The sequence below is a fragment of the Anser brachyrhynchus genome (assembly GCF_964034855.1).
Source record: "Anser brachyrhynchus genome assembly, chromosome: 1".
NCBI classification, from domain to species: domain Eukaryota; kingdom Metazoa; phylum Chordata; class Aves; order Anseriformes; family Anatidae; genus Anser; species Anser brachyrhynchus.
Genome location: NC_137694.1, coordinates 120,127,030 through 120,153,717, shown reverse-complemented (window position 1 = coordinate 120,153,717; position 26,688 = coordinate 120,127,030). Strand labels below are relative to the sequence as shown.

Here is a 26,688-nt window from a genome sequence, read left to right as displayed (position 1 = left end):
TACTTACAGCCAGTGCATTATGAAGAAAAGAACTGGACCATGGAACAATATTCAGGCGGTTGTTACACAGCCTACTTCCCACCTGGCATAATGTATTCGTACGGAAGGTAAAACAGAGAACGCTTTGCTTTCTGGTTTGCATTTCTTAGCTCATTTACAATGAGGCACTTTGTGCAACAAACTTAGGACATATGTAGGCCTCTGGGGGAACTCCAACCCTCTTTCCGCTCCCCTACACCCCAGCTAATAAGAGTCTTGCTTTTGACTTTAATGAGAGCAGTTTCTCTTGTGACATTCAAGAAAACAAAGCACAGTCACAAGGGGACCTGCTACAGCTACAAAACCTTTCCCCACAAGTCAGGCTACTTAGAGTATTTGCCACTATGCAGTATTTGCATGTTTTCATTATACCCTTTAATGCTTTCCGAGGTCTTGAAGACATGCATCTTGGACACAGGAGGAATCTCCACTGACTGTGTAGGTGGAGCATTGGGTTCTGGCAAAGCCCACTGAGTCACATAACCAGGGGAAGACACAAAACCCTTACGTGAAAACTCATTCTCTCCTCCTGCCCAGCAAAGCCTCCCATGCCCTCCCCACACAGAACTGCTGTATTCCTAAAGGAGCGTGTTCAATAATACCGATTAATATGTGGTGTATCACTGAAAAGCTTGTGGAAAGCACAGTTCAGCACCTATTGGGAACAACCAGACAGATCACGTATCGAAAACCAAAGAGCAAGCAAATCATGTAGCACATGACAGCGTGAGCTCTTTAGCATGTTCTCCTCAGACTGTCCATCGTGGAGCTACACCCTGCCTCTGTGCCAAGATGTGAGTTGGGAAGCAGTCATCCCATGCACAGACTTTTTTGTATCAATTAAACTGAAAGCTCGGGTAGTGATGGGTGAGGTCTCCGGCCTGCAGTTGGATGGGAACTGTTAGAGCAAGCATGTCCCTCCCTGGGAAAGGCAGCTCACTCCCTATGGCTGAGTTGACCAGGATCCTTGTGCAGCTTTGCCCAGCTGAGGGGCTGGTTTATACCACCCTACAGGGCCAGATGCAAATCCCTGAATGCAAACGCCTTCATCTGCCAGCCTCTATTGGCAAGCAGCCAGGCAAGTCCACCACCCTGAAGAGAAGCTGGTATTGGTGACCCCTCGCTGAGAAAAACATCATTCACATCCCATTGTAATGGCAGGATAACAACAAAGCTGCCATGCAGAACACATAAACCTATCAGCTGCACTGCATTTCTGGAGGCCGTTAAGATTATCCCTTATCCCAGCACTAAAATAAGGCTCGTATTATTTTGCACAGAAGCTGATTTACACTTTGGATTTTCTTTCTCAGATCTTGTGTCTGTGTACAGAGACAGGTGGGTGGTTTTGCAGGGACAACTTGTTGCGCTGTGCTCCCCAGCCCTGGTCCGCAGGGATTCTGGAGAAACCAAGTTGAGTGCTCCATCAAAGCCAATGAATTGCTTTAAGAAGAATCATCGCCTTCTTATTACTTGTCATCTGACATTCTCCATTTGTTTTGAAGGATCATTCGCCAGCCAGTTGACAGAATCTACTTTGCTGGCACGGAGACGGCTACCCAATGGAGCGGGTACATGGAGGGGGCCGTACAGGCAGGAGAGAGAGCAGCCAGAGAGGTACAGACTGTTGGCATGGATCATCTCTTTTAAAAGGCTAAAAAGAATTAAGTACAGCTTGGAGGGTCTCATTTGGTGTATCGCACACTGTAATTGGGCTGGGGCTCCTAGAAGTGGTGAGGAAAAATCCTGGAAAGGAAATTGAGCCAAAGGCTTTCTTTTTTTAACTTCAAAAACTGTTTAAACTTTACTTTGTTTGTTATTGAATAAAGTGCAGCCAAAATCTCACAAGAAACTGAACATCACACACTATGTTGCTGCACTAGAGACTTAAAACAAAGCTCAAGCTATATACCTCATGTCCCGATGGACAAACCCTCCAAACTGATGCAGCCCTTAGATATTCCACCACAATTTCTATCACATTAATCACATTAAAAAAAAAAAAAAATCAGTCATTACAAATGTGTGCGGTTATTTCCTGTGCAGCAATCTGGAAATCTGAGCATTATTCAGATTTTTGATCTGTCCCTTCTGCTTCTCCTTTCACCAGAGAGTATAGTGAGCTCGGCTTTATGAATCCATAACGGGTGGCTCTGATAATGTCTAAATCTCAGAATGACACACATTGGGCTGGGTTCCCAGTCACAGTAAAATCTCTTTACAACTGTCTGGATGGAGGGGAAAAAAACATCTTTAAAGGGTATACATTACAATTAAAACTGCTGTATGGCAGAGCCACAGAGTTGTTAAATAATGGAAAATCAGACGCTTGCTTCCCTTTGACAGAGTATCAAATTCACCTTATAATCTTCATTGCTTGCTCTGTTTCAAGTAACCTAATTTCTCATTTCTTTTCTCTGTGCCTGTGAGCAGCTGTTACAAAGTTAGCTGTCTCTTCTGGAGACATTAATTTGCCCCCAAGAACCTCCATGATTTTTACAACCAGTCTATTGTCAAAAAAAACTTGATGAACTTTGTATGTTCTGAGTGTAGCCAAGAGATAACTTCGTAATAGTATGCTTTGAAAGCCCAGGATTTGAATATCTCCTCTTTCTAGTTTGGAAGCGTTGTTCCCAACAGGCTTTGTGTCCCGAGCATGTGGCACTATGCTATTTCTCAAATGTCATGTGAAAAAGCATTTTTACTTGTACTCAGGAAGAAAAATAAACATCTGGAAAAGCTGTAGTTCCTTTGGATTTCTGTGTGTAGGCCTGCCTTTTACACACAGGGTGGAAGAGTCTGTGAAACTGTCCTTGTGTTCTTAAAACATTGGTTAGGCACACACATAGCCATTTGATCACCAGCTATCATATTTTTAGGCAAACTATCAAAACTCCCTCCTTCTCTCTTTGCTGATATAAGCAGACAAATCACTGTATGTTTTCTGGTTCAATGCACTTTCAGCTAGTCATAGTTATGCTTTTTCTCAGTGTCAGCTTGCTCTGACTTGCTGTCTTTTTCCAAAACAGAAAGTAGTTGGTGTGGTTTTTCACATGTGGTACCAACGTTTTTAATTCTAGATTTTACACCGTATGGGGAAGATCCCTGAAAATGAAATTTGGATGCCAGAACCAGAGTCAAAGGTGAGTGACTTTCTCGTTGTCACCAGAAGAGTGAACCCCCTGGTTGGGCTGCGGTCCCTGTGATGGTGGTTCCTGTGGGACCTGTCCCTCTACAAGATTTTAATTACCTCTTGTGCTGACAGTATTCATTTTTTCAACTTGTCCAAGGTATATTGTTACCTCTGGTTAAGGGGTGGATGACTAAGACCCATAGGTAGCTCCACATTGACTGTCCTGTGACGTTACGGGCCAACATAAAACACGTGTTTCACGACCATGACCCACCTTCCCCCACCTTATGGGGCCCTCAGGAAAATCTTGTGATCTCCCCAGCCTAGTGGGAGACATTTACTGCATCCCCTCACACAGTGAGGGAGAGTCTGTGGTCATACAAATTCCTCTCTCCTCCAGGATGTCCCATCCCGACCATTTACCACCACCTTCTGGGAGAGGAACCTGCCGTCTGCGCCGGGACTGCTCTGTCTGCTTGGGAATACTGTTTTTTTCACCTCTGTGGCTGCTGCAGGGCTGTTTGCCTATAAAAAGGGACTATTAATTCGAAATTAGTGTGGACTAAATGGCCAGTTGAAGCTGCGTACTCACTCTTCATCCCATTTACCAGATGAGGGTTATTTTTGGAGAGAAGCGGGCTGGAAAGGGCAAAAGGTATTCTCCTTGTGATTTTCTTTTTAGTGTCATAATTAATGCATTAAATCTACTGCAATTGCTACCAGCAAAACAAACTTAAATCAACTGTGGGGGTATTTTTTAAATTTGCCTTTTCCTTGTCCATTTGTTTTGATTGGACCCGTTAATATCAATGTTATATTCCTAACATAGGGAAGGCAAAATGCAGATTGGACCTTTTCCAAAAATCAAAGAGGTTTTGGATCATGCATTCATTTCCACTTGCTGCTCTATTTTTTGCCACACGAGTTAATAAGTACTCTTATGTATTCACCTCAGTTAGTGTCTCAGAATATTTGAGGTTACTTCTGTAGCATCCCTGCTGCATGCAAGAGATTAGCATGCCAATCAGACATAGAATTGCTAAATTAATTTCCAAAGGCATTTGATTAATTATTAATCATCACAATTGAAACTTAACTGTGAGCAGGATGAAAGGAGATAATTAGCATGAAGTAGATCGCTAAACAGTGAGAGGAGACGCACGGGTGGACTTTGTTCCACCTGCTGCTGAACGAATAACTATGCTTTATGGTCGCAGAAGGTGCGTAGGGCAGTGAGCCTCACGCTGCTGCAGTTCTTCCACAGAGCAGCTCTCAGTCGCTTCCTGGCCCAAGTGCATTCGACCCAGGCTGGCCACTGACTGTTAAAGCGGAGAGAAGTGAATTAGCAAAGTTGAAGCCCCTCTGACTTGCAGCAGATGCTGGCTGTTATTTTCAGAACATCAGCAGTTTCCTGGCTCCCTGTCAATTCGCTGTCCCTCATTTTGCTCATACTCCATACTGCCTTCCTACAATAAGGAGAAATATATTTGGGGCTTGAATTACTGCCTTGTAAATTACAGTAATTGGATGCATCTGCCTGTTCCGCTCTTATTATGTACATGACACACTTAAAATAATCAGTTTAGTGTTAACTGAAGTCTAGAATATATGTTTCACAACGTACCGTCATTATGCGGTCTTTTTGCCATGAAATGTGACCATTGTATGTGTCCATGGACTCAATTGTCATTCAACATCAGTGAAATGTGCCTTTCAATAGTCCTGAAACCTTGATAAGAGGATCTCTTCTATAAACTTTTCTTCATATTCTTTCTCTTGTGTCATTTTTTGTGAGTTCGTGCAAGGTGGTATTTCTCTGCACCTGTGTTAAATCATAGGGCGTATCACATACAGCAGCCAACAAACCCTTGCTCTGCTCAACGTGGTCTGTATGTGTACACAAAAGTTTACACAAAACAGACCTACCTACCCAGCAAGATGACTTCACTCCTGCTCACCTCTTCAACTACATTCATATATCCTCTCACTTTTTTTGTACAAAAGCTTTGCAGACCCCGTAATTCAGTGCAGACCAGTCGCAGCCTATGTGCTGGCGGGCTTAACAACAGAAGCTCTTCCCAGAGGGAAGGAGAACTTCAGGTGGCCCCTTGTCATCAGGCTCTTTTCAGATGTGAGCAGGTGCTCAGAGTGTCGGAGTCAAGCACAACACATAAAAGGTACAGCTGGTACGCATCTCCTGAGCTACTTTCTTCATTGTTCCCAGCCATGCTGTGTGAGGATCAGACAGCCCCTACCAGTTTCTCTGGGGAAAGAAAACCTGACAGATTATTTATGAGACTATCTATGTTTTCAGTTTCAGCTTTCCCATCTACCTTGAACTTACATATGTGCTTCGTGCTCCTTTCTGCACTGGAAAGAAGAGAGTAGTTTCAGCAGGAAGCAGCAATGTTGGATTTTGTGGTATTAAATGGTCATTTTTTCTCCCTCCACCCCAGCCTTTACCATGGAGGTGTTTCTGTGCACAAGGACTGCCTCTGTGCATGCAGCCTGGCATCGCTATAGTGCCAGGGGAGCACAGGTTGTCTTCTGAGACATCTTCAGCGTTGTAAGATAGTTCTGCACTGCTACATCCTCTCCCCCTGGGAATATTTCCACCACCAGGAAAATACTGCCCATACCTGTTCCAAAACATTCACCCATACGTGTATTTATGGCAGTTAGAGACGTTCATTTTGCTGCTGACTTGAATCTTCTGAATTTCACAGCCATAAACAGCTTCTGTGCAATATGCCTGTGGCCTGACACTGTCCAGCTTCGCTTTCCACATCATTCCTGCACGTTTCCATTGCAATTTGCTTGGGTTTTGACATGCAAGTGCAATCCAGCTGAACCACTGGCAAACAGGGCCAGGTACAATGTTCCTCTCTGCACAGGAAAGGAGCACGTCTCACTGCTGTGGGAGCGGTAAATGGTGAATGAAGTGAAAGAGGGTGATTAAAACTGGCATTTCTGAAACTCCTGCAGCTCCCAGGCCCCGTGCTGCTACAGGAAAGGGCAACGTTTGTGGCTGTCAGAGATCACAGACCTGCTTTCATGCCTCTTTTGACTATCAGAACAATTTCCCTGTTTAAACATTAAACATCAAGCTTAAATATTAAACAGCCAGGCATCTTTCTTAAACCAATTTTGAAGCAGAATGGGACTGAGTTAATCACTACTGACAGCTCTCAAAGAAGCGAGCTGTTGCCATCATTAAAAAGGCTGAAACACAGTGGAAACACCTCTTTTCACTGGGAATGGAGCAGAGACTTCACCAGGCCGAGGGATGGGAAAGCCTTCAACAACCCCTTCCAAGGCTGGGGGTGCTTTGGGCACCATTTGTTGGAGGAAGAGCCCTGCACCCCCCTGGCAGATGTGGGGGATGCTCTGTCTTCTCTGAGCGAGGGGTGAGATGGGAGAGACAGGCAAAGATGGGGCAGCCAAGGTGCACACCAAGTCTATCAGCAGCTGGGTGGGAACTAAATTGCGTTTACACATTTCTAAGGGCACAAGGACCCTCAGTTTGGGTGTCAGTCTCCAGCTCTCCCATGCAAGCCACCAATCACCTGCCCACCTACTTTCAGCCCTGCTCCTCTTGGCTGCAGCCCCTGCCTGTGCAGGGTGGCACTGCCATCCCCTCCGTGGCCGCCACCAACCAGCCCCATGAGGCTGGGGAGCTCCAAGCAGGATGGGCTGGCAACTCACACCCGTCTGGCTGGAAACCCACTGTGTGAGAGGTCTGGGAAGGTGCCCGCTTCACAAAGACGAAGCACTGGATTGCAGGGGCTGCGTGCTTCAGCTCGGGGGATGTGAACCTCCCACCAGTGTGGGCAGCATCCATCTAGTCATGCTCCTTGTACGGGGCAAGGAGGAGGTCTGCCCACCTTCACCCAGGATGCTAAACGCGGCACATCCAGGTCTAAAAACCATGCTGGGCAAGCAAGTGCTTGCAGCCTTCAGCCCGGTCTCTTTGATAGTCGTTCATCAGAGAGACTTTCCAGTTCGTGTTTGATCCGGCCTCCAGTTTCATGCTGTTTGATCTTTTTTCCCCAGATCAAACACACCTCCAACTGTAGACAGAAATTACCATTATATATTTGAACAAAAATACCGCCCAGAGGGGTGTGCCCAGCACTACCCACTCACAACATGCAGGTTTCTGGTCACTCTCTTCCCGTGCCCTATTGACCAGGTTTGCTGCTTAACACCAAGTGCTTTTCTCTGGCTACAAACCATGCCATGGGCAAGCTGGATGCTGGTTATATGTGCTTTATACAGAACACAGCTCCAATTTCCTAACAGCAGCACCAACAAGTAGGAAAATAAAGAAAAATCCAGAGGGTCCTTTTCTGCGGAAAAATAATTTTTGTTGGTTCTTCTCTCTTTCCTTTCTCTTTTGGCTGTTTGACACAACCAATTTTGCTTGTAAATGTTCCTTGCAAGAGTTGCTTTCCACATGCACACACAGAGAAAGCAAATTTCATCTTGGTGAAAATCCAGAAGGGGAAATTAAATATGCTCGCTGTTAGTGAACTGTAATTTTTTCCTTTTCCCACTCAGCCCCTGCACTTGGCAATCAATGTTTTCAGCTCCAGTTGCATTTGCTGTTCTGCTTTTTTTTTTTTTTTTTGGTAGCACTTGGCTTCTGAGTTTCTGTTCTCTCTCTGTCTGCCTCTTTATACTTTTTATAAATTTTATTTTGGCCTTACCTTACATAGCAGAGACAGATTAGCCTGGGACAAGTAGGAGGAACAGGGGAAAAAAAAGTTTCCCAAGGAAGAACACATTATTTAGGAAAGGAAAAAGCTCCACCACCATTTGCAGTGCAGCACGACAGGTAGCTCATCCCCCCTCTAGGACTGACAATAAAGCAAAGGCTGTAATTACAGTTTGTGCTGGGGTTTGGCCCTCCACGTCCAGACCATTCACGTGAAAACTCCTTCGATTATAGCCTGAACACCATCATTTTCATCCAAATATGAACTAAATCCGGTGAATGATAAGAGGCAGAGCCTGGCTTTTGAGGGGGACAGCTCCTGATGCGCACCAGCTGCAGACGGCTGGCTCAGGGCTGGCCGCCGCCGAGGCTGAAATCAAGGCTGCCATCTGGTGGCTCCGTAAGCCCGTCAGTTTGTCATCTCACGGGGAAAATCTGGGCGCTTTGCTTAGCAGAAAGGTCTCGGCGTTTCTGCACATGTTCTTACAAGTCCTGTTGGGCAACCAAAAACTGTGGAATCAAAACACTGAAGGAAAGGGATGCAAGTGGTCCCCAGCTTCAAGGCTTCCCCAAAAGGGACAGCTTACGTCTTTGCAGCTGCTTGTCAGCATGAAGGAGCTGGAATAAAAGCATGAGCACGGATCTAAATGCATCTGAACACTCCCCTCTGCTGAGAAGGGGTCACTTCGGGGCAGTGCACTTTATCGGGACAGACAGAGGCATCGGCTCAAATACACCACCTCTGGAAAGCACTCTGGCCAAGCTCCAGCTCATAAAGAAGTGATTGGGAAATAACATACTTTCTAATTTAGTTTAATATTCTCGTTCTGTTTGAGGGTGCCCAGGCTGGAGCAACGTCTCTCCTTGATTTTGATGAGGTACAAGCACGCATTTCAATTGTTTCAGATAATGACTGCGCAGCCCGATGGAGCTCGGATCTGGAATAGTATTTTCCACATCTGAAATTATAATGTAATTTCTGCTAAATGCAACACTGCTGTGCAAAGTGTTTTCTTACAACTTGGAGCATATGCAAATTGTTAGTGAACAGCCTGAGAGCTGACATGGATGCCTCAGTGCATTATTAATACCCTTCCTTTTCTCCCTTCATTCCCACCTAAGCATTAGAGCATATTCGAGTGCAGTGTAGAATGCCATTAGACAGCAGCCATTTGACAAACCCAATGAGCCAAAGGCTGCTGTTTCTGCTGGATACCACGTCCTTGAGTGCTTCTTCAAGTCTCTGCTGTGCTACAGAAATAGCACCAACGAGACCCTGAAAAGTTACCATTGACCCTCAACGACAATAGGGCCATGTGGAGATGAGGCTGGGCTGCATTTGCTCTGCCCCATTCTGCCAGAGGTCAGATAAACAGATCACTTGGATTCCGATGAGACTTTTTCCCCTGGAAAGACGGGGCTGGAGCCTGCAGAACCTGATGACACCAGATGAAACAGCGCTGGATGGGTAGTAATTATTTCACTGGGGCCGTTCCACTACAGAGTGACTGTAAAAGTTCCTAACAGAAAATTCCATGTGCACAGCAAAAACCAAACCTGAGTAAAAGCTAACAGCTCATCACTTCGAAAACAGAAAAGGTCTCTCTCACATTCTGTCAAAACACAGCAAGACTGATGTTAACCTACAGTGGATGCAAAAGCTCAAAACAATTGTTTACCTCTTTCAGCAGTGCCAGGAAGAACGGAAAGCTGGGATGAGCTAGCATGATGCCGAGTAAAGACCCAATGGACGAGATCTTTAATGTATGTTTTACAATTTATCAGAGCTATTTGAAATTCTTTTTTGAGCTTTTCCTAGTCCAGCTTCAGAATAGGTTATTGCTGCTCTCTGTAGAAAACATGCAAATGAAAATCAGTTACAAATCCTGTTACATGGTTGTATTTTTTTTACAGCTTATCTTAGCACGTAGCTACTGATGGCTTTTCTAGCAAACACCACAAATACCCTAACTTACTGGAATACCATGCCTTTATTTTTCTTTCCAATGACCAACAAAATCATTGTATAACCTTTCTGCATAGAGGGTAGCTATGTGTTAACACCCTGTACGTGCAGCTACCTCTTAACATTTGATTAATTAACTGGGATCACAGAAGCTTCACAGCACCTACATTACTCCTGTTTGCATTTCTCCTAAGCTAAATATCCCAACGAAGCATTTAAGTGCCTAATTGTCATCAACATTTGGTGGGACGTAGAAGGTGCCTCACTTTATATCCACAGCACATCTATGCCACCTGCACGGGGCTGGTTGATGGCACAAGGCCTCAGGAAGACCTGTAGCCTTTTGAGGCAGCAGCTGGAGGCCAGACAAGGTGCCCTCAGATGTCTGAAGGCTCCTGAATTGCTCTCTAGGTGAGTAGTTATCATATACTCCTTGAAAATATCTAATTCTGTTATTAACGTCTTTGCAGACAAGTGAAACACATGTATTGGGTATAAAATCTCCTATACTGAGTTAATTCCATGTTCCCATGTCTTTGAAGTGCAGAACCAAGATACCGAAGCTGGAAACCTGATCCACGTAGGTGTCCTTCTCCACCGAGAGCAAGAGCAGGATGTGTCCGTAGGCCTCTTCCAGCCTTGCATGGGCTGAGCCTCTGTGCAAGGAGTCCATCTCTCCCCTTCACACGCAGAGAATGACCAGCAAGACCAAACCTCAATTCTCATATTAGAAGTTTTGGATGATTTAGTCAAATGATTTTCATACATGTAGCTGTTCTATCCTCTCCTAAAAAATGAGTGAGATTTTAATTTGGTTTCTCAGGAAACCATATTAGTATCTGCTATAGATGTTGCACAAAATATATTTTTGTATTAATCTGGATACATCCGAGCAAAGAGTTAAAGAGAGGGTTTAAATTTGATCCAAGGCAGCGATGTTTAAGAGTCACAACCATTTGCTAACCATTTTGAGGGCCTGTGAAATGCAGTGTTGGTTCTGATGCATTTATTTGCAGACATATGCTTTATAAAGCATACAGTGCATTAGTGCAGGACATTTGCTTTCGTGGTATTTGTGTTACTATATAACTTGTCAGTAATACTGACAGTTCAGCCCATACACAGAGCACTGCACGCTTTCAATGTGTTTTTCACGTGGATGGTTAAGCTTTTTCCAGTATTCATAGACGACCTTTTGGTGAAGCACAGGTCCCTTCCCAAGGTCATCTTTGTTCCTCAGTTACAGCCGTGCACCTCCTACCCCTGACTCCTATCATCAGCTACAAAATGTGTCCCTCCTCATTTGTGTCCTGGTAAACGAAGAGCTGTGCTGCAGCTGGGTAGAGATTCTCTCTCTAGCGCTGATACTGAGCTGCTGGATGAAATTAAGGCAATGTTTTTGCCTCTCTTTTCTTCCAGGTTTTTTACATTTACACCACATAGTATTTGGTACAAGGTCTGTTTCTCCCCATGTTCAGATGGAGACACTCTAAACCCACCTACAGCAATAAAAAATACTTCTTGAGTGTAAGACTGTCGGCCACCTATATGTTAAGAAGAATTATTGCCAATGTTGTTCTCCTTCTTTACAGAATTAAAGATATCTCATCGTCTTCGATGTGAAATGTGTTACTAAATAATACTCACCATCACAACCAAATCAATAGGGAGGTTCTGGATCCACAAAATAAACGCCTCAAACAGTAAAGTGACATGACAATATTTATTGATTCTAATTAAGGTTAAAAAAAGGTTCACAGCTGTCAGATAAAAATATCTGCAGAGACAATTTAAAAGGGAACTTAAGAAGTAAACCAACAGAGACAGTCACCACAGAGGCACTTGAGAAAATGCTACAGTTATAAAAGGCACAAATTCATCACACACACAGCATATATATTCCTGCAAAGCAAAGTCACTTTTTTTTTTCTTTTTCCCAAAACACAGAGGCAGGCATCACTTAACACTGACCCGCACACGGTCACAAGAGACACACTATAAGAAGCAGTCTATAACAACGCCTAAACGATTTGACTGTAGAGTTACTTTGAAAACAAGACTGCTTTGGCCATCTCATTTTTATTTCTAAGAATGGACTGTGAGATCAAGGTGATCTTAAGGTGGAGATGTGAGAGAGAATGTTAGTCTATTTAAACACAGGTCAGGCTTATTCCTGAGCACTGGTAATCTGCAATTTAAGTGGGTCTGCTCCTTGCCTGAGAGCAGTAGTTCTGTTGTCATTTAATTCTGGCTCCCTTTTGCAACCAAGTACTTCTGTAGTACACACAATTCCTTCTTCCACAAAAATAGTTTTCTTTCATGTCTCAAAAGAAAAAAAAATTCTTACAATTTCTGCACTTCTGTAAATTCTACGTAAGTGAAAAACAGTCCCACGGAGGAAACAGGAAGATTATTTTAATAGAAGTCCCTAGCTGCTCCACAAGATCTTGGGTTCTAATACGGACAACGTTTAGGTATATACTTGTGTGATTAATGTCTTTGTCTTACTGACAGCAGATATGCTATCTGGAATCAAGATTTGCATGAGGTGAAAAATGTACTGGAAAAGGAAAGACAAGGGGCTACCTTACAGTGCTCATTTCCTTGCTAGTGTTGAGTAGTTTGTAAAATTAACTTTCAAGTATTTCAAGTATTTTTTCAAGTATTTTGTTTAACACAGATTTTCCTGCCATGACTTGTCATCCTTTGCAGTATACACTTACTACTGCAGCAGGGTATAAGCAAGTAAACCTCTTTTTGTAGCAAACTCTTAAGACCCTTAAAAATATACATGGTAACAGAAATTAGTTTGTAAGAGACAAATACATTTATTTCCATAGTTGTGCCTATTATACATTTCACTAATCTGGTAAACTCATTTCTCATCAAATGTTAAAATATAGCACTACTGGTTACCTGTTAAACCAGACTTCATCTTTCTCTTTAAAGGGCTGGCACGAAGGAATTTTAAAGTGTAAGCCAATGCTAGCACAGCTCCCTCTATCCATGGGAAAGCAGCCTCATTCTCTATCTACATTTGTCAACTTTCTCATCATACTGGCATACACATACTCAACATGCCACGTATTCATTTTGTGTAGAAGATGTGGAGGAAACAATAGCAAGCACTTTTTTTTTTGTTTTTTTTTTTTAATCATGCAGTGGTCACAAGCTCCACAGCACAACGTAAAGACATGGCTGTGGAGACAAAGAGACCAATCCTAACACTTAGGTACTCTGGAATGAAGAAGTCAAAGACTTCTGAGTGCTAATACAAATGTGGCAAATCAGACCTCCTAGCTCCGCAAGCATTGGCTAGGAAACCTCAGGGAATCCAAATTTAATTTGGGATTTCATGTCAACCCTACTTTTAGTAGTGGCAGAATAACATGAAAAATGCTTTGTGTTTTTTTTTTTCTGTTTTTTTCCCCATTTTTGTTTCATTTTGAAACTACGAACAAGAAAGGTTTATAGCTGTACACACATTAAAAAAGAAGAAGAACAACCTCATGAAAAGGTGTTGTTATGATTCAATCCAGTTCTACCTACATCTAAATTCTTCTTTTCCTTGCATTTTCTGTTCCTACAGCACGCAGCTTTTTATTGTTAGACTAGGAAAAAACTCTGTCAGATTCAGGAGCAAAAAAGAAGATACCTTTTGGACATGAATAAAACCAATTTATCCTCTTTAGTCTCATAGTTTTGCTCCCCTTTCCAGACCTGCAGAGTATTTCTGGGGCAGAAGTGGGACTTGAATTCCAAACACTGTTGGCAGGGAAATTATCTGCAAAGGCAGCAGTACTTTATATGTTAAGTATGCATTAGCTGTCTAACACTTAGAAATACTGGGGCAAGACTTCAAGAATCTCTTCCCAAATTTAGGCTCCTGCGCTCATTTTCAGCCTGAGAATTGTCTGAGTTGCAAAAGCTCCGAACTCACAGAGTTCCTATTCAGCTCTGGATTTCTAATTCATTTAGTAAATAAATCACGCAGGAAAAAAGCCCACGTAGAAGCACTCTGTGGTAGGCAAATGTCCTGGCCAATTAGTGCTCAATGTGATACAATGAGAAAGGCCATATGTACAGTGCTGCACTGTTCTTCTGACTTAAAGATCTTTATGTCTGAAAAGTTCCCCCATGCATTTTAAAAGGCTGTTATGAGAATATTCATTTGTGATAAAATCCAAGCTGCTGCTACGAGAAGATTTTTAACTGGCACATCAAGTTAAAAAGAATGAAACCTAAGGGCCAGAAACTGATGCACTGCTCACAAATATTACAGCTTTATAGGCAGTTTAGTGGATTTCCATAGGACTATTTGGAGAGTAAAGTACTACTCAGCACAAGCAAGGAGATCAGATGCTAGCCCAGAAAGTCTGCATGAGACTGGTGGTAAAGTTCCTCTGCCGTCTGCTCACCCCTTTGCTGAATATATTCTTATTATACTTTCCTCCACAGCTTTTTACTGAAATGCTATTTTTTACATATAAATCACAGCTGGTTGAAGACAGAAGTGTAGCAAATGGGGTCAGAAAAATTCCAGCCATGTAACTTTCCTCAAATCACATGCACTGGTCCTCATCCTGTTCCCAGTTATACCCGTGACTTGCTTTTTTTTGTGCTGCAAAGATGTTAAACAACAGAAATACCTAGTTGACAGCTGGACACCTATGGTATGGGTGGCTTGGTGGTGTTTGTTTTTTTTTTTCTTTTTGGCTGCTGTTTTTGTGTGTGTATGTGTTTCTGCCCTCCCCCTCCCTCCTTTGTTTTTTCTGGTTAATGTTGTTTGAAAGGTACCAAACTAGGGAGGGCAGAAGCACTAGTATGTGACTCTCCTATCCCCGGTTACCTTTGATCCCTTTTTTTTTTTTTTTTACCAAAAGTGCACGGTCAGTACAACACCACACAGCAGGCAGAAGTGGAAGTGCTAATCACATCAATATGGTTGTTAGGAGAGACTGGAGCTCTGAATCAGCTGAGCTGTGTTCAGCATGAAGTAAGCGTTGAGAGACAGATAAGGGTATTATTTACTATGCTAAAGGTACGTTTCCAAGCCTGTTGTGCCCTACTAGGCAACAGACACCCTCAAGGTGTTCAAAGTATAAATGTAAGCAGATGAAAGAAAGGAAGAAGATAAGAAAATGGGGTAAAACAGTTTGTATGGACAGCTCTACAGCTTCCGGGGGTAAGCAGAGGTTAATTTGTTCACTTGCTATCTTGCAGCTCCCTTTAGGGATCTAAAGGGGGACCCTGGAGGCAAAGAGATGTCAGACAAGGTGACAGAAGTTCAGAAGGCTTTGTCTGTATCATCACATTTACACAAAGTTCCCAGTTCACACTCAGGCCCAACAGCCTGACCAGCCATGCTGCTCTACACACTGGCTGTCCTCTGGAGCCTGCTGGCAGAGAAGACCTGATCCCTCACAGGGACAGACTCAGGCACATGAGCTCTGCCATTCCAGGCAGTGTGAACACAGCCAGGGAGCCTGAATTGCAACTCCTTTGTCAGAGGCAGTAAAAACATTGTCTTTTAACTCACTGACAAATGACAAATGCGACTTGCAATGACAAATATGCCATTGGAAATACTAACAACCTACGGCCGTTTCAAATGGTAGCCTGACTTGTTCTTTCAGTGCTGCCTGCGCTCTGAACATCCGGGAGAAAAAAAAAATCATTAAAAAGGTCCTTAGCAGCAATTTGCATGAACTAATCAATTACACTTTAAGTTAAGGATTTCTTTTCTCAGTCACACAGGAGGGCAGAAATGCTTTGTTTCCAGCTAGGGATGAAGTGCCAAGAAGACTTGGAGTTCAGGGCCTGGTTCAGAAGTGTAAAAAACACTGGAAAACTCATCAAAACAGGCTTTATCAAGGCATTTTGTCACCTGTGTTCTGAAATCTGGATAAAAATCTCAAAGTGATAATTCTTGGCAGGGTTTCCTAGAAATGCAACAACAAAAAAAGTTACTGCTAGAAGGAGGCCTGGATTCAAAGGGCTCTTTTTGAATATGGATCTCCACTTATCTCTCCACTCTAGTGTCTTCTTCTACTGTTTTCTCCTCTTCCCCAGTCCTGATCTGTTTTTGGAGATAGGGAAGTACATGCCAAAAAAAACTCTGAGAAAAACAAAACTGTGAGGCTTTGTGTTGGCACCTTTTTCAGTTTCGAACCAGAAGTCCTTTTTTGTAGGCAAGTAACCCTGCCACAGCCACAGAAGTGAATACAGTGGAAAATCCAATGAGCTTTAGCAGTCCTGGCACAGATGGCAAGTTCCTCTCCCAAAAGGTTGTAGTGATGGGCAAAGCTGGAACATCCTGTGGAGAGAGCATGCATTACAAACTCCACAGTGAGAGGCAGGATGTTAATCAAAAGATTCTTGAGCAGAAAAAGAACTGGGTTGAAGCAGTTCATGTTACCAAGAAGTTCAGGGCATCAAAGTTTTCTACTCAGTTAAAAGGAATAGGAAGAGACACATGAAAAGGATTCATAGCCTAGTTTAAAAGTGCAATTCTTTCTAATCCCATGTTACAAAGCTGTCACATGGGTACCCTCTCTTAGTTTCTGGTATGTTCCTGTTTAGGGATGGGCAGTTTTGCTAAGTAAGAAAAAGATTATTGTTGTTTAAAGAATTTTAAAAAACAACACAAAAACCCATAAATTTAACTCATCAACAACACCAAAGGAAAGATAGTAATCCACTTAACAGAAAAACTTACAACTGATTCAGGTTCTGGCTTCCAAATTTCACTTTCTGGGATTTTCCTCATAGCAAACAGTATCTGAAAATAAGCAAAATTTTCTAGTAAGCACCACTCATTTTTTTGAAAGGGAAAAGGCCTTGTTTTCAATTTTTGTTTTAAAATAGCATGATTAAGATAACAATTCATAAATCTTTGTGTATCCAAATTTTAAAGAAAATGCAATCTTTGTACAACACATTTCCAGGGAGACTTGATATTTAATAAGACACTGCTCCTAGTAGAAAATAGAGACAGTAACAGAAAAAGCTCTCTGTTTAGTTGTTCCATGTGATATCAGAATTTGACTAGTCTCATGTGAATAGGGTAATATGAATACAACTAAGAGTTAAGTATCCACTCATGGCAAAGCGAGGTGTGCATAAACCAGCTACAAGTGCAACCAATATAGCCAGGAGTGGTTTGTTTTGCAAATTTTAACATGATGTAGGAAGAGAAACAGAATCCTGTGCATAATGACAGATCACTGCTTTCAGCCAGAGAAAAGCAAGATTAGAGAGGAAACCTTCACAATGGAAAACTAACCATTCATAGTACCAGACATAACAGAGATGAGTAGGAAAGCAAATTGTCTGAAATGACAGTAATGAAAGACAGCAAGATGAACAACTTCTATAGTAAAATGAAACGGAGGTGGTGATATAAAAGTTTTTCCTATTTCATCTGAAGATTTAAAAAGATCTGCCATCTTTTGTGATGGGCTTTTATTCTAGACAAGATTCAGGAACACCATCAACTTTTCAATAAAGGAGAGTGAGAAACATCCCTGTACTGGATTTTACACATATTTTCCCTCCACTAGCAAATGAGGGAAAGAAAGATACCATATTTTTACCAGTCAAGCTCACTTGCCAAATTCCCTGCTGACATCCATGGAGATTGTGCTGCAATGCATATTCTTACATTAGAGAGGTCATAAAGCACTACCTCTGGAGATTTTCAAGAACAGTTTTTTCCAAGAACAGGTATAACCTTCACAAATGGGACAGTTTAGGGACAGGTGATCCCTGTCTTGACAGTAGTTTTTAGCCATGAGTTTCCCTTCACGTCATAAAACAAAGATGAAATTCCTTTTGCTGCTCTACAAACATAATATTCATTAAAACATTTGAGGAATTGGCTTTTTCTCAGAAATGAACTATTAAAATTCTTGTTCAAGGACTATATATAGGGCTATATCAATGGTATATCACTACATAAATGGTGATGTTGTAAACAGTTGAGGAAGGGACTGGCTTGGTCTGCAGACCTGCAGAACTGAGCTGTTCCCAGTGAGGCTAACAGCCGTGATCTCTCAGTATGATGACTAACATGAAGTGCCCATCTGAGGGAAAGATGACTAGATGAGAATCTTGGATTTCTGTTGAAGAAGAAAAAAGGATTTTGTTGCTGGAAATAGAATGGAGTTTGATCAAACAGAGTTCCTCCTAAGCATTCCAAGTCTAAGGGTTCTTCACCCTTCACCCTTTTTCAGAATGCCTGAGGATGTCAACACTCAAGTCCCATTTTGCGTCCAACCAGAAGATCTTCCATGTTAAATAGGATATTTGACAGTGTTGCCTGCTTTGGGTTTGTGCCTGTACCTCTCTGGCTGCTCTTTCTCCAGCCTGTATGGCCCCCTCCATGTATCCGCTCCACTCTGTGGCTGTCTCTGTGCCAGCAAAGTAGATCCTGCCAATGGGCTGCCGAAGAATCCTTACGGGGGAACAAGCAATACGTCATGTCAGCCATACCAGGAAAGATAATGAAATCCTTGGGTGAACATTGGAATGGTAGTTTTTAAAATGACAATGGGTACTTAAAGATATTAACTTTGGATGAGTTGAGATGGATGGGTAGGCCGTCTGCATTGCATTGCCTTTCTTACAGTAAGTGCAACAGTGTTAGTATTTTCTAAACGTTTACACTGCACTTCTTGCAGTGCTATTTCTGGATGTGATTTTAATGCTCATGTAGGTGTAAAAGACAATTAGTTTGAGATAAGACATTTTGTATCTCGTGATTTTAGCCAATGTCTTAAATATCGGTGCTAGGTATTGCTGGTTCTTCACACTTCACAATGAAACATTCTAAAATATGTCCCCATAATATCTAAGCAACAATCAAAATAAAATAATTTTTATGCTTTTTTTTCCAGCATTCACAATTACTGTCATTAAAATTACTTTAAAAACTAAGGCCTCCATACGTTCTTCAATACAACTGTTTTATTGATCTAAATTCTTTTTAAATTGTGAAAACTTACATTTCAAGTAGGCATTACAAAATATGTATCTGAAAGTCAACAACTGGTCTGAGCAGTAAGCCTTTTTCTTCTTGGTAAATCTTATTTCCATGCAAAAATTTATGCCTGAGAGGACTGTAAACAATGGCACACTGATTGCTGTATTAAGCCTTGTCTGCTAAAAGAACAGCCCAAAGAAATCACTTGACTGTCAATGTTGACAGGAATTAACTCTCCACCCATATTTACAAAACACCAGTTAAAGATGTGCTGGAAATGGTAACACTGATCTCAAATACCCAAAGGTTGTTTTGTAAACAGATTGTGAAAAATTCCCAGTTCCTTTCCAAAAGCCTACTAAGTTGTATTCACCAAATAACAAAAAGGAAAAAAAAAAAAAAAGAAAAAGAAAGACAGAACCCTAATGATACTGTACTCATCCATCATAAAGCCCAACTGAGACAAGTGGAAGGTTATAATATCTGTTTAAAATATTCTCTAGCAATCTCAAAGGTATAAAGCCAACAGAATGACAGAGGATTTATGACCCTTTCTGAGATTATTTATTAACTTGGTCTTATCTTGCTACTCTGAAGTCCACTATAAATAGACATCGTACCTTCCATACTGAGTCATTATGCCTGGTGGGAAGTAGGCTGTGTAGCATCCTCCAGAATACTGCTCTTCACACCAGTTCTTCTCTTCATAATGTACTGGCTGTAACACAGACATTAATTCACTCAAGGAAAAGACAAAGTCCTGAGGAAGCTAATAAAAGAACTGAGGAGACAGCGGTGAAGAATAGCTTATGATTTGTTGCATGACAATGCCTGACATAATGAGCACATTTAACAAGTCTCTTAATGCAGCATGGATCAGAAACAATAAAATAAACCTTAATTTTAGACACTGCTAGCTGATTTTTTTTATTTTATTTTTTTTTAAGCTAATCTGGGCACTGTAGAACATAATCCTCTTAATCTGTCAATGTAAATTTACACTTTGAGCACAAATTTATGTTTTGGGCCATGTAAAGAAAAATTAACCTCTGCTGTAAACAGGTGTAATATTTGTAATATATACACTGGATACAAACACATACTGTTAAAAAATGTGACGTGGTACTTGCATGGTTCTGCATACGATATCACTGTGTTTAAAATGATGCAATCTTGAGATTGGTGTCTACAACATTTAACTCACATAGAATTGCCCTTGAAGGATATAGGGCTTCAATCACACAAACTAAGTGTGAGTTCACACAAAGCCTATCAGTTATTTACCGTTACAGGGAAGAGAAGACAAGGGAAAGGCAAAAAGAAAAACAGATGCAGCAATGGATCTTAGCAACTACTAAGAGAGAAGAAACATTATGCTCAATATGGACTATGAGGGAATTTCGACAACTGAGATTTGTGGTGGTAACCACAATGAACGCTACCCTCATCAAGGCAGAGAATGAGGATAGATTTGCCTTTTTAACTGTTTCATAAACCCATTCTTATCTTCACTGTCAAATGCAATGCAAGACTTGCAGTAATGTTCTCTCCACTCCTCCACAGAGAGCAGCATGCACTCCTGTAGCAAAATGCTACACAGCTCTGTGCCAGAGCACTGATGCATTCCAGTTTCTTTCACCCCTTCCCCACTGTAACACAACCAATGAGAGACACCGTGGTTTAGATTGTGTGCTTACATGTAAAGCTTCCTCTGATCCCAGAACCTTTGCATAGAGCTCACACAGCCTCATCTTCCTGCAAGAGAAAAGCAACAGAAGACCTATGTGTAAGGAAAGAGAAAATAGACTGCTTCTAATGTTTCAGTTTCAAGAGAACAAGCATTAGTATCTGCTCAAACTTGAGGTTCCAGCTTTTGGGGATCTATTCTAGTTCTTCAGACTCCGGAGCAGATGACTTCAGAGATCTTTCACTCAAACTTCTGTGCTGCATAAGCGCCAGTTTCACCAGCAGTTATGCAAGCTGTTCCCTTGACACCTCTAGCAGACCAAGTTCATATACTACCCAAAGGTTCTCTAGGCTGTCAGGAAAAGAAGGAAGACATTGAACTTTTTTTTTTTTTTTTGTCTTGGCACATAGTCTAAGTTATAATTTGTTCCTACAAAGATGCAGGTATTGATAGCCTGAGGCTCTCCAAGAATCAGTACTTTATTTCTGTATCTATAAAATCTCCTCCTGTTTTAGTTTATGAGTCTATAAATCCATGAATATACTTCATGCTGTAGTAAGCCCCAAATGCAATTAAGTTCGTTCCTACAAGCTTTTGGGTCTTACTGTTAGCTGTACTGCACCAATTCCCAAACAGAAAATGATCAAGATGAAATAATGGTTAACGATTATGAAAAGCAAACAAATACGCAAACACAATGCTGGAAAGACATTTACTTGGTTTACTTCCAGAAGCAAATTCTGTCCTCCACAGAGGGCCATGTTGGACACAAGGGACAGCAATACAGCAGCCCCAGCTCCGCACAGGCTGCGCTTCGAGCTCTATAATACTATGAGGAAACCATATTGACACTGCCCTACAACGCAGCCCAGCTATACCACAAACAGCTGAACTCAAAGAATGCTATGGAAAGAGGATGAGAAAGAGAATAGGAAGGTCTGAAGGCCCTTGATGAAGGTGTCCTTCTGTGCAGGCTGGGGCCGGAGCAGCAAACACGGAGGCTGCTACTGCTTGGGAAGAGCTGCGGGCCTGGTGTGGTGTTGCTGCTGGCAGGTGACAGGCCCAGTGGCAGCGATGAAGGGAAGCAGCCCCTTCCTGAAGCCCCAGGACAGAAGCAGAAACGTGTGGTGACACAGAGATTGGCTAGGGGGCTCAGAGAGCTGCGGGATATAACTATGAACATCTCTCTGCAGTCAGGGGGTGGCAGGGATCCGGCAACAGCCATAATGGAAGGGCCCATTTCCTCCATCTCTGTCTCTCTCCTCAAGTGAAGTGACCACCTTGCCCTGCAGACCGCCAGCACCCCCACAGCATCTGAACCAAATGAAGCCATTTTAACAGCAAAGCCCCCTGCTACGGTCTGCCCACTGCCCCTCGCAAACACCCACCAGCTACTGCTTTCAAGGCAGCTCAGTAACACCACAGGGCTTCATGGCAAAGTGAGCATCACCTTGGGACCCATCTGCTTCTGCTCCTCCCAGCACCATGACAGGGGTGAGGAGCGTCCCTCCAGGTCTGCCTGTGCCCTGCCCCTTTTCCACATGTGGGTTGCAGAGCCTCCAGGGAGCCTGAAAATGGCACAGCAGAGGCTGGTAGGGATTCTCATGTATGGGCACAAGCAGGGCTCCAAGACACTGCAAGCCCTCTGCTGTTTGCCAACTACGTTGCAAACATGCATAAAGTTAGTTTAAGATAGTTGTGTAAAAGAAAATATTAAGGTTCAGGTCAAGGGCATCTTCAGACTACAAAGGAACTTCAACCCTGGGAGGAATTATTTTTCAATAACAAGGTATTACTTGAAAGAAAACAACAACAATGCACACAGAAAATCAGTTTCCAAAGGACTAATTGTACCAACAATAATCCTTCACTGAGGACATCCCCCCTAATAGAGGCAATCCTTGCAAATGCACTGGCCTCTCTGCACCATCTGCACCTTTTGTCTTGGAGCAGTTTAAATAAATTCTTATTCATAAATTTGTGGCTAGTGCCCGTATGGAACATATGGAATATGCAGCAAGTAAAATCCTTATTTCTGGGCCTTGAACTCAGCTGTGAAATTACCACCAGCACTAAATAGGAGGAGTGTTATGCCTGGAGCTACCAAGGTAGGATCCTGTTGAGACCGACACCATGCCCAGTGCTTCCTCCCTGCAGAGAGGATGAAGTACACATGCAGACACTCTGCTCTCCTCCGTGTTCTTTCATGCCAAGGCTGTGTGTGATGCCTTTGTTGCACAGTTGCGAAAGGTAGGGCACAATTTAAACACTGTAATTAGTCATTGGCACCTGGCCTGGGAACGCCAGCTGGAAGACAGTGGTGGGCTTCACTCCTTTGGATCTGGCTTAAGCTGTAAAGCAGCTCCCATCCCCTCCCAGCACTGCTGTTCAGCCACAAATTAAAATAGCTGCCATGGACTCTACATCCAATTCCTCATATGCAGTACTGAAAACCTAACCCTGTTGTCCATGCCATGATAAAGGGAGAACCCAGCTATTGCTGATAGGAGAGCACTGTCTCAGCAAGGCAGCTAGCCCACCCTGCTCCTGCAGTCCCTCCTTGCAAACACCATAGCCCCTGTCTAAATGACACAAACCATTTGCTTCCTGACCGTACAGTGGGAGGAGACTCAGCTTCGCACTCTGCCTTCTCCTGGAGCTTGGTTTCCAGTGAAGAAGCCTTGTACTGATGTTCAGGGGAGGAGCTGCAGTCCAGGAGGCTCCTGCCTTGTCTGACTGTGACCAGAGAGGTACCCCCAGCCCTGGCACCAGGGTGCATCTACCAACCCTCGCACATTTCATGACCATTCTTTACCAAAACAAAGTCCTTCCTACTCTAAGATTTATTGCACAAAAGACAAGAGTTCTAAATCCTTTTGTTTAAAGCTTGACCGTAGACAGCAGTGGTCAGATGGTCATGCTAACATTTTTAATGCCCAGGGAAGAGCAGCCTTTCTTCAATGGTGCCTCACAAATAGCTAGGACAGCCCTTCATTTCACAGAAATAGAAGCTGTTCTCAAGTACTGCAAATGCTCAGTAATATCTCGTATGTTGACACACACTGTAAGATACCATTTGGTTTTTATGATGGCTTAAAATGCTAGGCATGCTGGATTTCAGAATACCTACACAGCTTTTATCGTCTGTCACCTGCTGGGGGTCTATTTCAAAGCCTGAGTGCTGAAGAAAAGAGAGCCTTGTCCATTCCTGCCAAAATTAAGGGAGCTCTGTGATACCTGGCTGTCATTTCAAAAGCCTGGGATATTAACAGCCCCATCTAGACCCATTATCCACAGACAGCTAGACTACCTGCAAAGCTAATCTGAGATGACTACATCTTCTCTAGTTAGGCTGGCTATTACCGTAAAAATGTTTACTTGGACACAGTATTCCTTGTGGCATGCTTGAAATACTAATGCATTTTTTCCATGTCAAAATAAGGCTCTTCTCATATCCATACTCTATGTGTAGCTTTTAATTTGATCAGATACTGTGAAACCGTGTGATGGAGAAAAAAAAAACACTATTTACTTTTTAAATTCTAATTTAATAATAGACAAAAGAGGAGTACTGTACGCACATATTTGTTTTAACGAGACAGTAAAAAAAAAACACTTCACCTGTGCCTGATGGCATTTTTTTTCTGCAGATGAGGGTTGAGAGCTGGAGGCAGCTTTTTGAACTCTTCATGTGAGATCTTGTTCACAGCAGCTACAGCAGTGCAAGGGTTGCACTAAATTACAGATGCTGAAATGACCCACCAGGGTGACTAGCAAAATCAAGCACAGTGGACAAACCTAACCCTTCTGACAAGCTTTGAAATTGCTCAGTGCAGTTGCATGAAACAGAGGGGCAGCAGTGGGAATGAGGCTACCCTGGACCCTTCCCAGTGAGGGCAGAAGGATATCTACACTACGTCTACAGTCAGCAGCTTAGAGCAGTTCATCTGTTGGAGTCACATAAGTATAGCAGCCCAGCAGCAGATTGAGAACCAGGTCCAGAGGAGTTTCTACAGGACAAGGACTGGCTGCCACATCTGCTGCCAGTTTGGATGAAGACCTCACAGAGTTCTCAAAAAAACCCCACACCACAAATAAGAGGACTACTTCCTTAAAGTGGCACACCCACCTACTGTCACAAGGTTACAGCTTCCTTTAGATTAGGGCACTTTTTCCTGCTCTGGTTGTTTATAACAGAAGTTTGACTCTGAGTCTCTTAAAATCTCTATCATCTGTACTCACCTTTCTTCTTTTGTGAGATTTGTCAGTCTTCTACACTTCCGAGCAAGAATGAAACTATAAAAAAGGAAGACCACAAAACAATTTGTTTCCATCATGTTACTATGTTTCCTGCATTATTTAACATGCCAAAACCTTTTGATGAGATGATGTGATCATTAATATTAACTTTTGGGTCGCTATCCAAACTATCCATTTCATCTTACTGTGTAAAATTATATGCTATACTTACTATGGAAAAAACTCACTGTGGAAGAAACCACTCCAGAGTTCAGAGCTCATTTGTATGAGCTAAATTATTAGGTCCCAGTGACCTAAATTTTATACAGCAGTGTGTGCAGGCATATAAAAACAAGAGGTTAAACCTGGGATTGACCGCTGGGATTGACCTGGAAATTAATAACTTTCTAAGACTGATCAAGCAGTTTTTAAATAAAAATAATGTAATGCTAGAAAACAAATTTTCATTTAAAGAACTGGAAGTTTTGGGGAGGCAAAATATTTAGAGAAAGCTTTAAATTTGTGCATTAACCCCCTTTTTTCCTTCTCCTTTCTTTCTGCTTCTCCATTTTTATACTTTGCCACATGACAAGGCAAAATATGACAGGCAGAAAAAGAGAAGAAACAACAGAATTTCATCATTTAAAATTTCCTATTAAATCATAGTGAGGATTTTTTGGAAAGAAAAACTCATAAAAATATTCACTATACGCTGAGAAACAACCCTTTAACTATCAGAATATTCTGAGCTGTAAGCGATCCACATGGTCTGTGGAGTGTATTTTATTAAAGGATTTCCCTTCAAAAGTAGCAGGTTTTCTGCTTCAGTTGTTGCCTCTAAGACAAAATAAAGAGGCATTAACTACATATCTTTTTTCTTACCCTATTATGGCAGGAAAGCTACCATCAGGCTTAGTATCATCAAGTGTTAAGCCAATTGCAGCATCCTCATCTTCAATCATCATGGTACCACAATACCCTGTAAGCACAAGGAGGAAAACAATTTAGGATCCATGTATTCAGACACATGTGCGAGCTGTGAAATATTCAAAATTTGACCGGAAAATGCCCTAAACAACCTGATCTAAAGGTACCCTGCTCTGAGCAAGGCATTGGACTAGATGACATCCCTCCCAATCCATAGCGTTCTCTGACTCTGTGATTCTAATATAAGGAGATATGAAAATGAAACAAAGGAGAAAGAAACAAAACAAAACAAAACAAACATCAAATGACAAAAATTAACATGTATCCTTCACTGAGCTGCAAGGCAGCTCACATTGGCTCACAGAAGTGTTAGATCCTATCTTGAAGAGGAAGTTTGCATCTGAGATGTGCTGACAATTAGCAATCTTTTTGAAACAGAAAAGCTTCTGTCTTCTTCTTTAAAGCAGAAAGACAGCAAAGGAATCTATTGTTGAATTCACAATACAAAAATAAACTCCAACCCAGTTAGCAAGATTGCACAGAAATTGCACAGAAACAGATTGTTCTCAGATACTGAAGATGTTCAAGTGCCCCTAGCACAATTGTTTCCATATGTGACATTTATGTCAGACAAAGGAAGAGATGTTTGTAAATTGTTTTGAAAACGCAATTGTTCTTAAAAGAAGAATTTGAAGAAAATAAATTCTTCTTAAAAGAAGAAAAACTGTGCTATCAAAGCACAGTATGCAAACTATGGGTTGTACCAGGATGTGGGAGTTATCTTTTGCCAATCCATCCCAAAACTTAACGGCCAGTATATGCCAAAATCCAGAGCTCTTAAAATCATTCACAGAGATGAAGGGGGTGTGACACTTGTAGACAAACAGGTGTGGACTCATTATAACCACGGAAGAGAAATGGGTGCTGTTACATCACAGTTTGTCTGAGACTAAGCTATAAAAGAGATTTGAGGAATCATAATGGAAGTATTCAGCAT

At 42.1% G+C, this 26,688-nt stretch overlaps 2 protein-coding genes across 2 annotated transcripts in view; one reads left to right on the top strand and one right to left on the bottom strand.

Moving 5' to 3' along the window:
- LOC308191307 (amine oxidase [flavin-containing] A-like) overlaps positions 1 to 4,944 on the top strand; it is a 37,648-nt gene extending 32,704 nt beyond the window's left edge. Inside the window, exons 12-15 of the mRNA XM_080583607.1 lie at positions 10 to 107; positions 1,545 to 1,656; positions 3,120 to 3,182; positions 3,573 to 4,944. Of these exons, the coding sequence (XP_080439733.1) occupies positions 10 to 107; positions 1,545 to 1,656; positions 3,120 to 3,182; positions 3,573 to 3,728 (429 nt within the window). The 3' untranslated portion in view covers positions 3,729 to 4,944. The remainder of the gene's footprint in view (positions 1 to 9; positions 108 to 1,544; positions 1,657 to 3,119; positions 3,183 to 3,572) is intronic.
- A 6,618-nt stretch (positions 4,945 to 11,562) lies between these two features.
- Positions 11,563 to 26,688, bottom strand: part of MAOB (monoamine oxidase B) — a 55,334-nt gene continuing 40,208 nt past the window's right edge. Inside the window, exons 9-15 of the mRNA XM_080583597.1 lie at positions 25,647 to 25,743; positions 24,768 to 24,821; positions 20,536 to 20,593; positions 19,459 to 19,556; positions 18,199 to 18,310; positions 16,574 to 16,636; positions 11,563 to 16,171 (exon numbers count right to left, since the gene is read on the bottom strand). Coding sequence (XP_080439723.1) covers positions 16,016 to 16,171; positions 16,574 to 16,636; positions 18,199 to 18,310; positions 19,459 to 19,556; positions 20,536 to 20,593; positions 24,768 to 24,821; positions 25,647 to 25,743 — 638 coding nt within the window. The 3' untranslated portion in view covers positions 11,563 to 16,015. The remainder of the gene's footprint in view (positions 16,172 to 16,573; positions 16,637 to 18,198; positions 18,311 to 19,458; positions 19,557 to 20,535; positions 20,594 to 24,767; positions 24,822 to 25,646; positions 25,744 to 26,688) is intronic.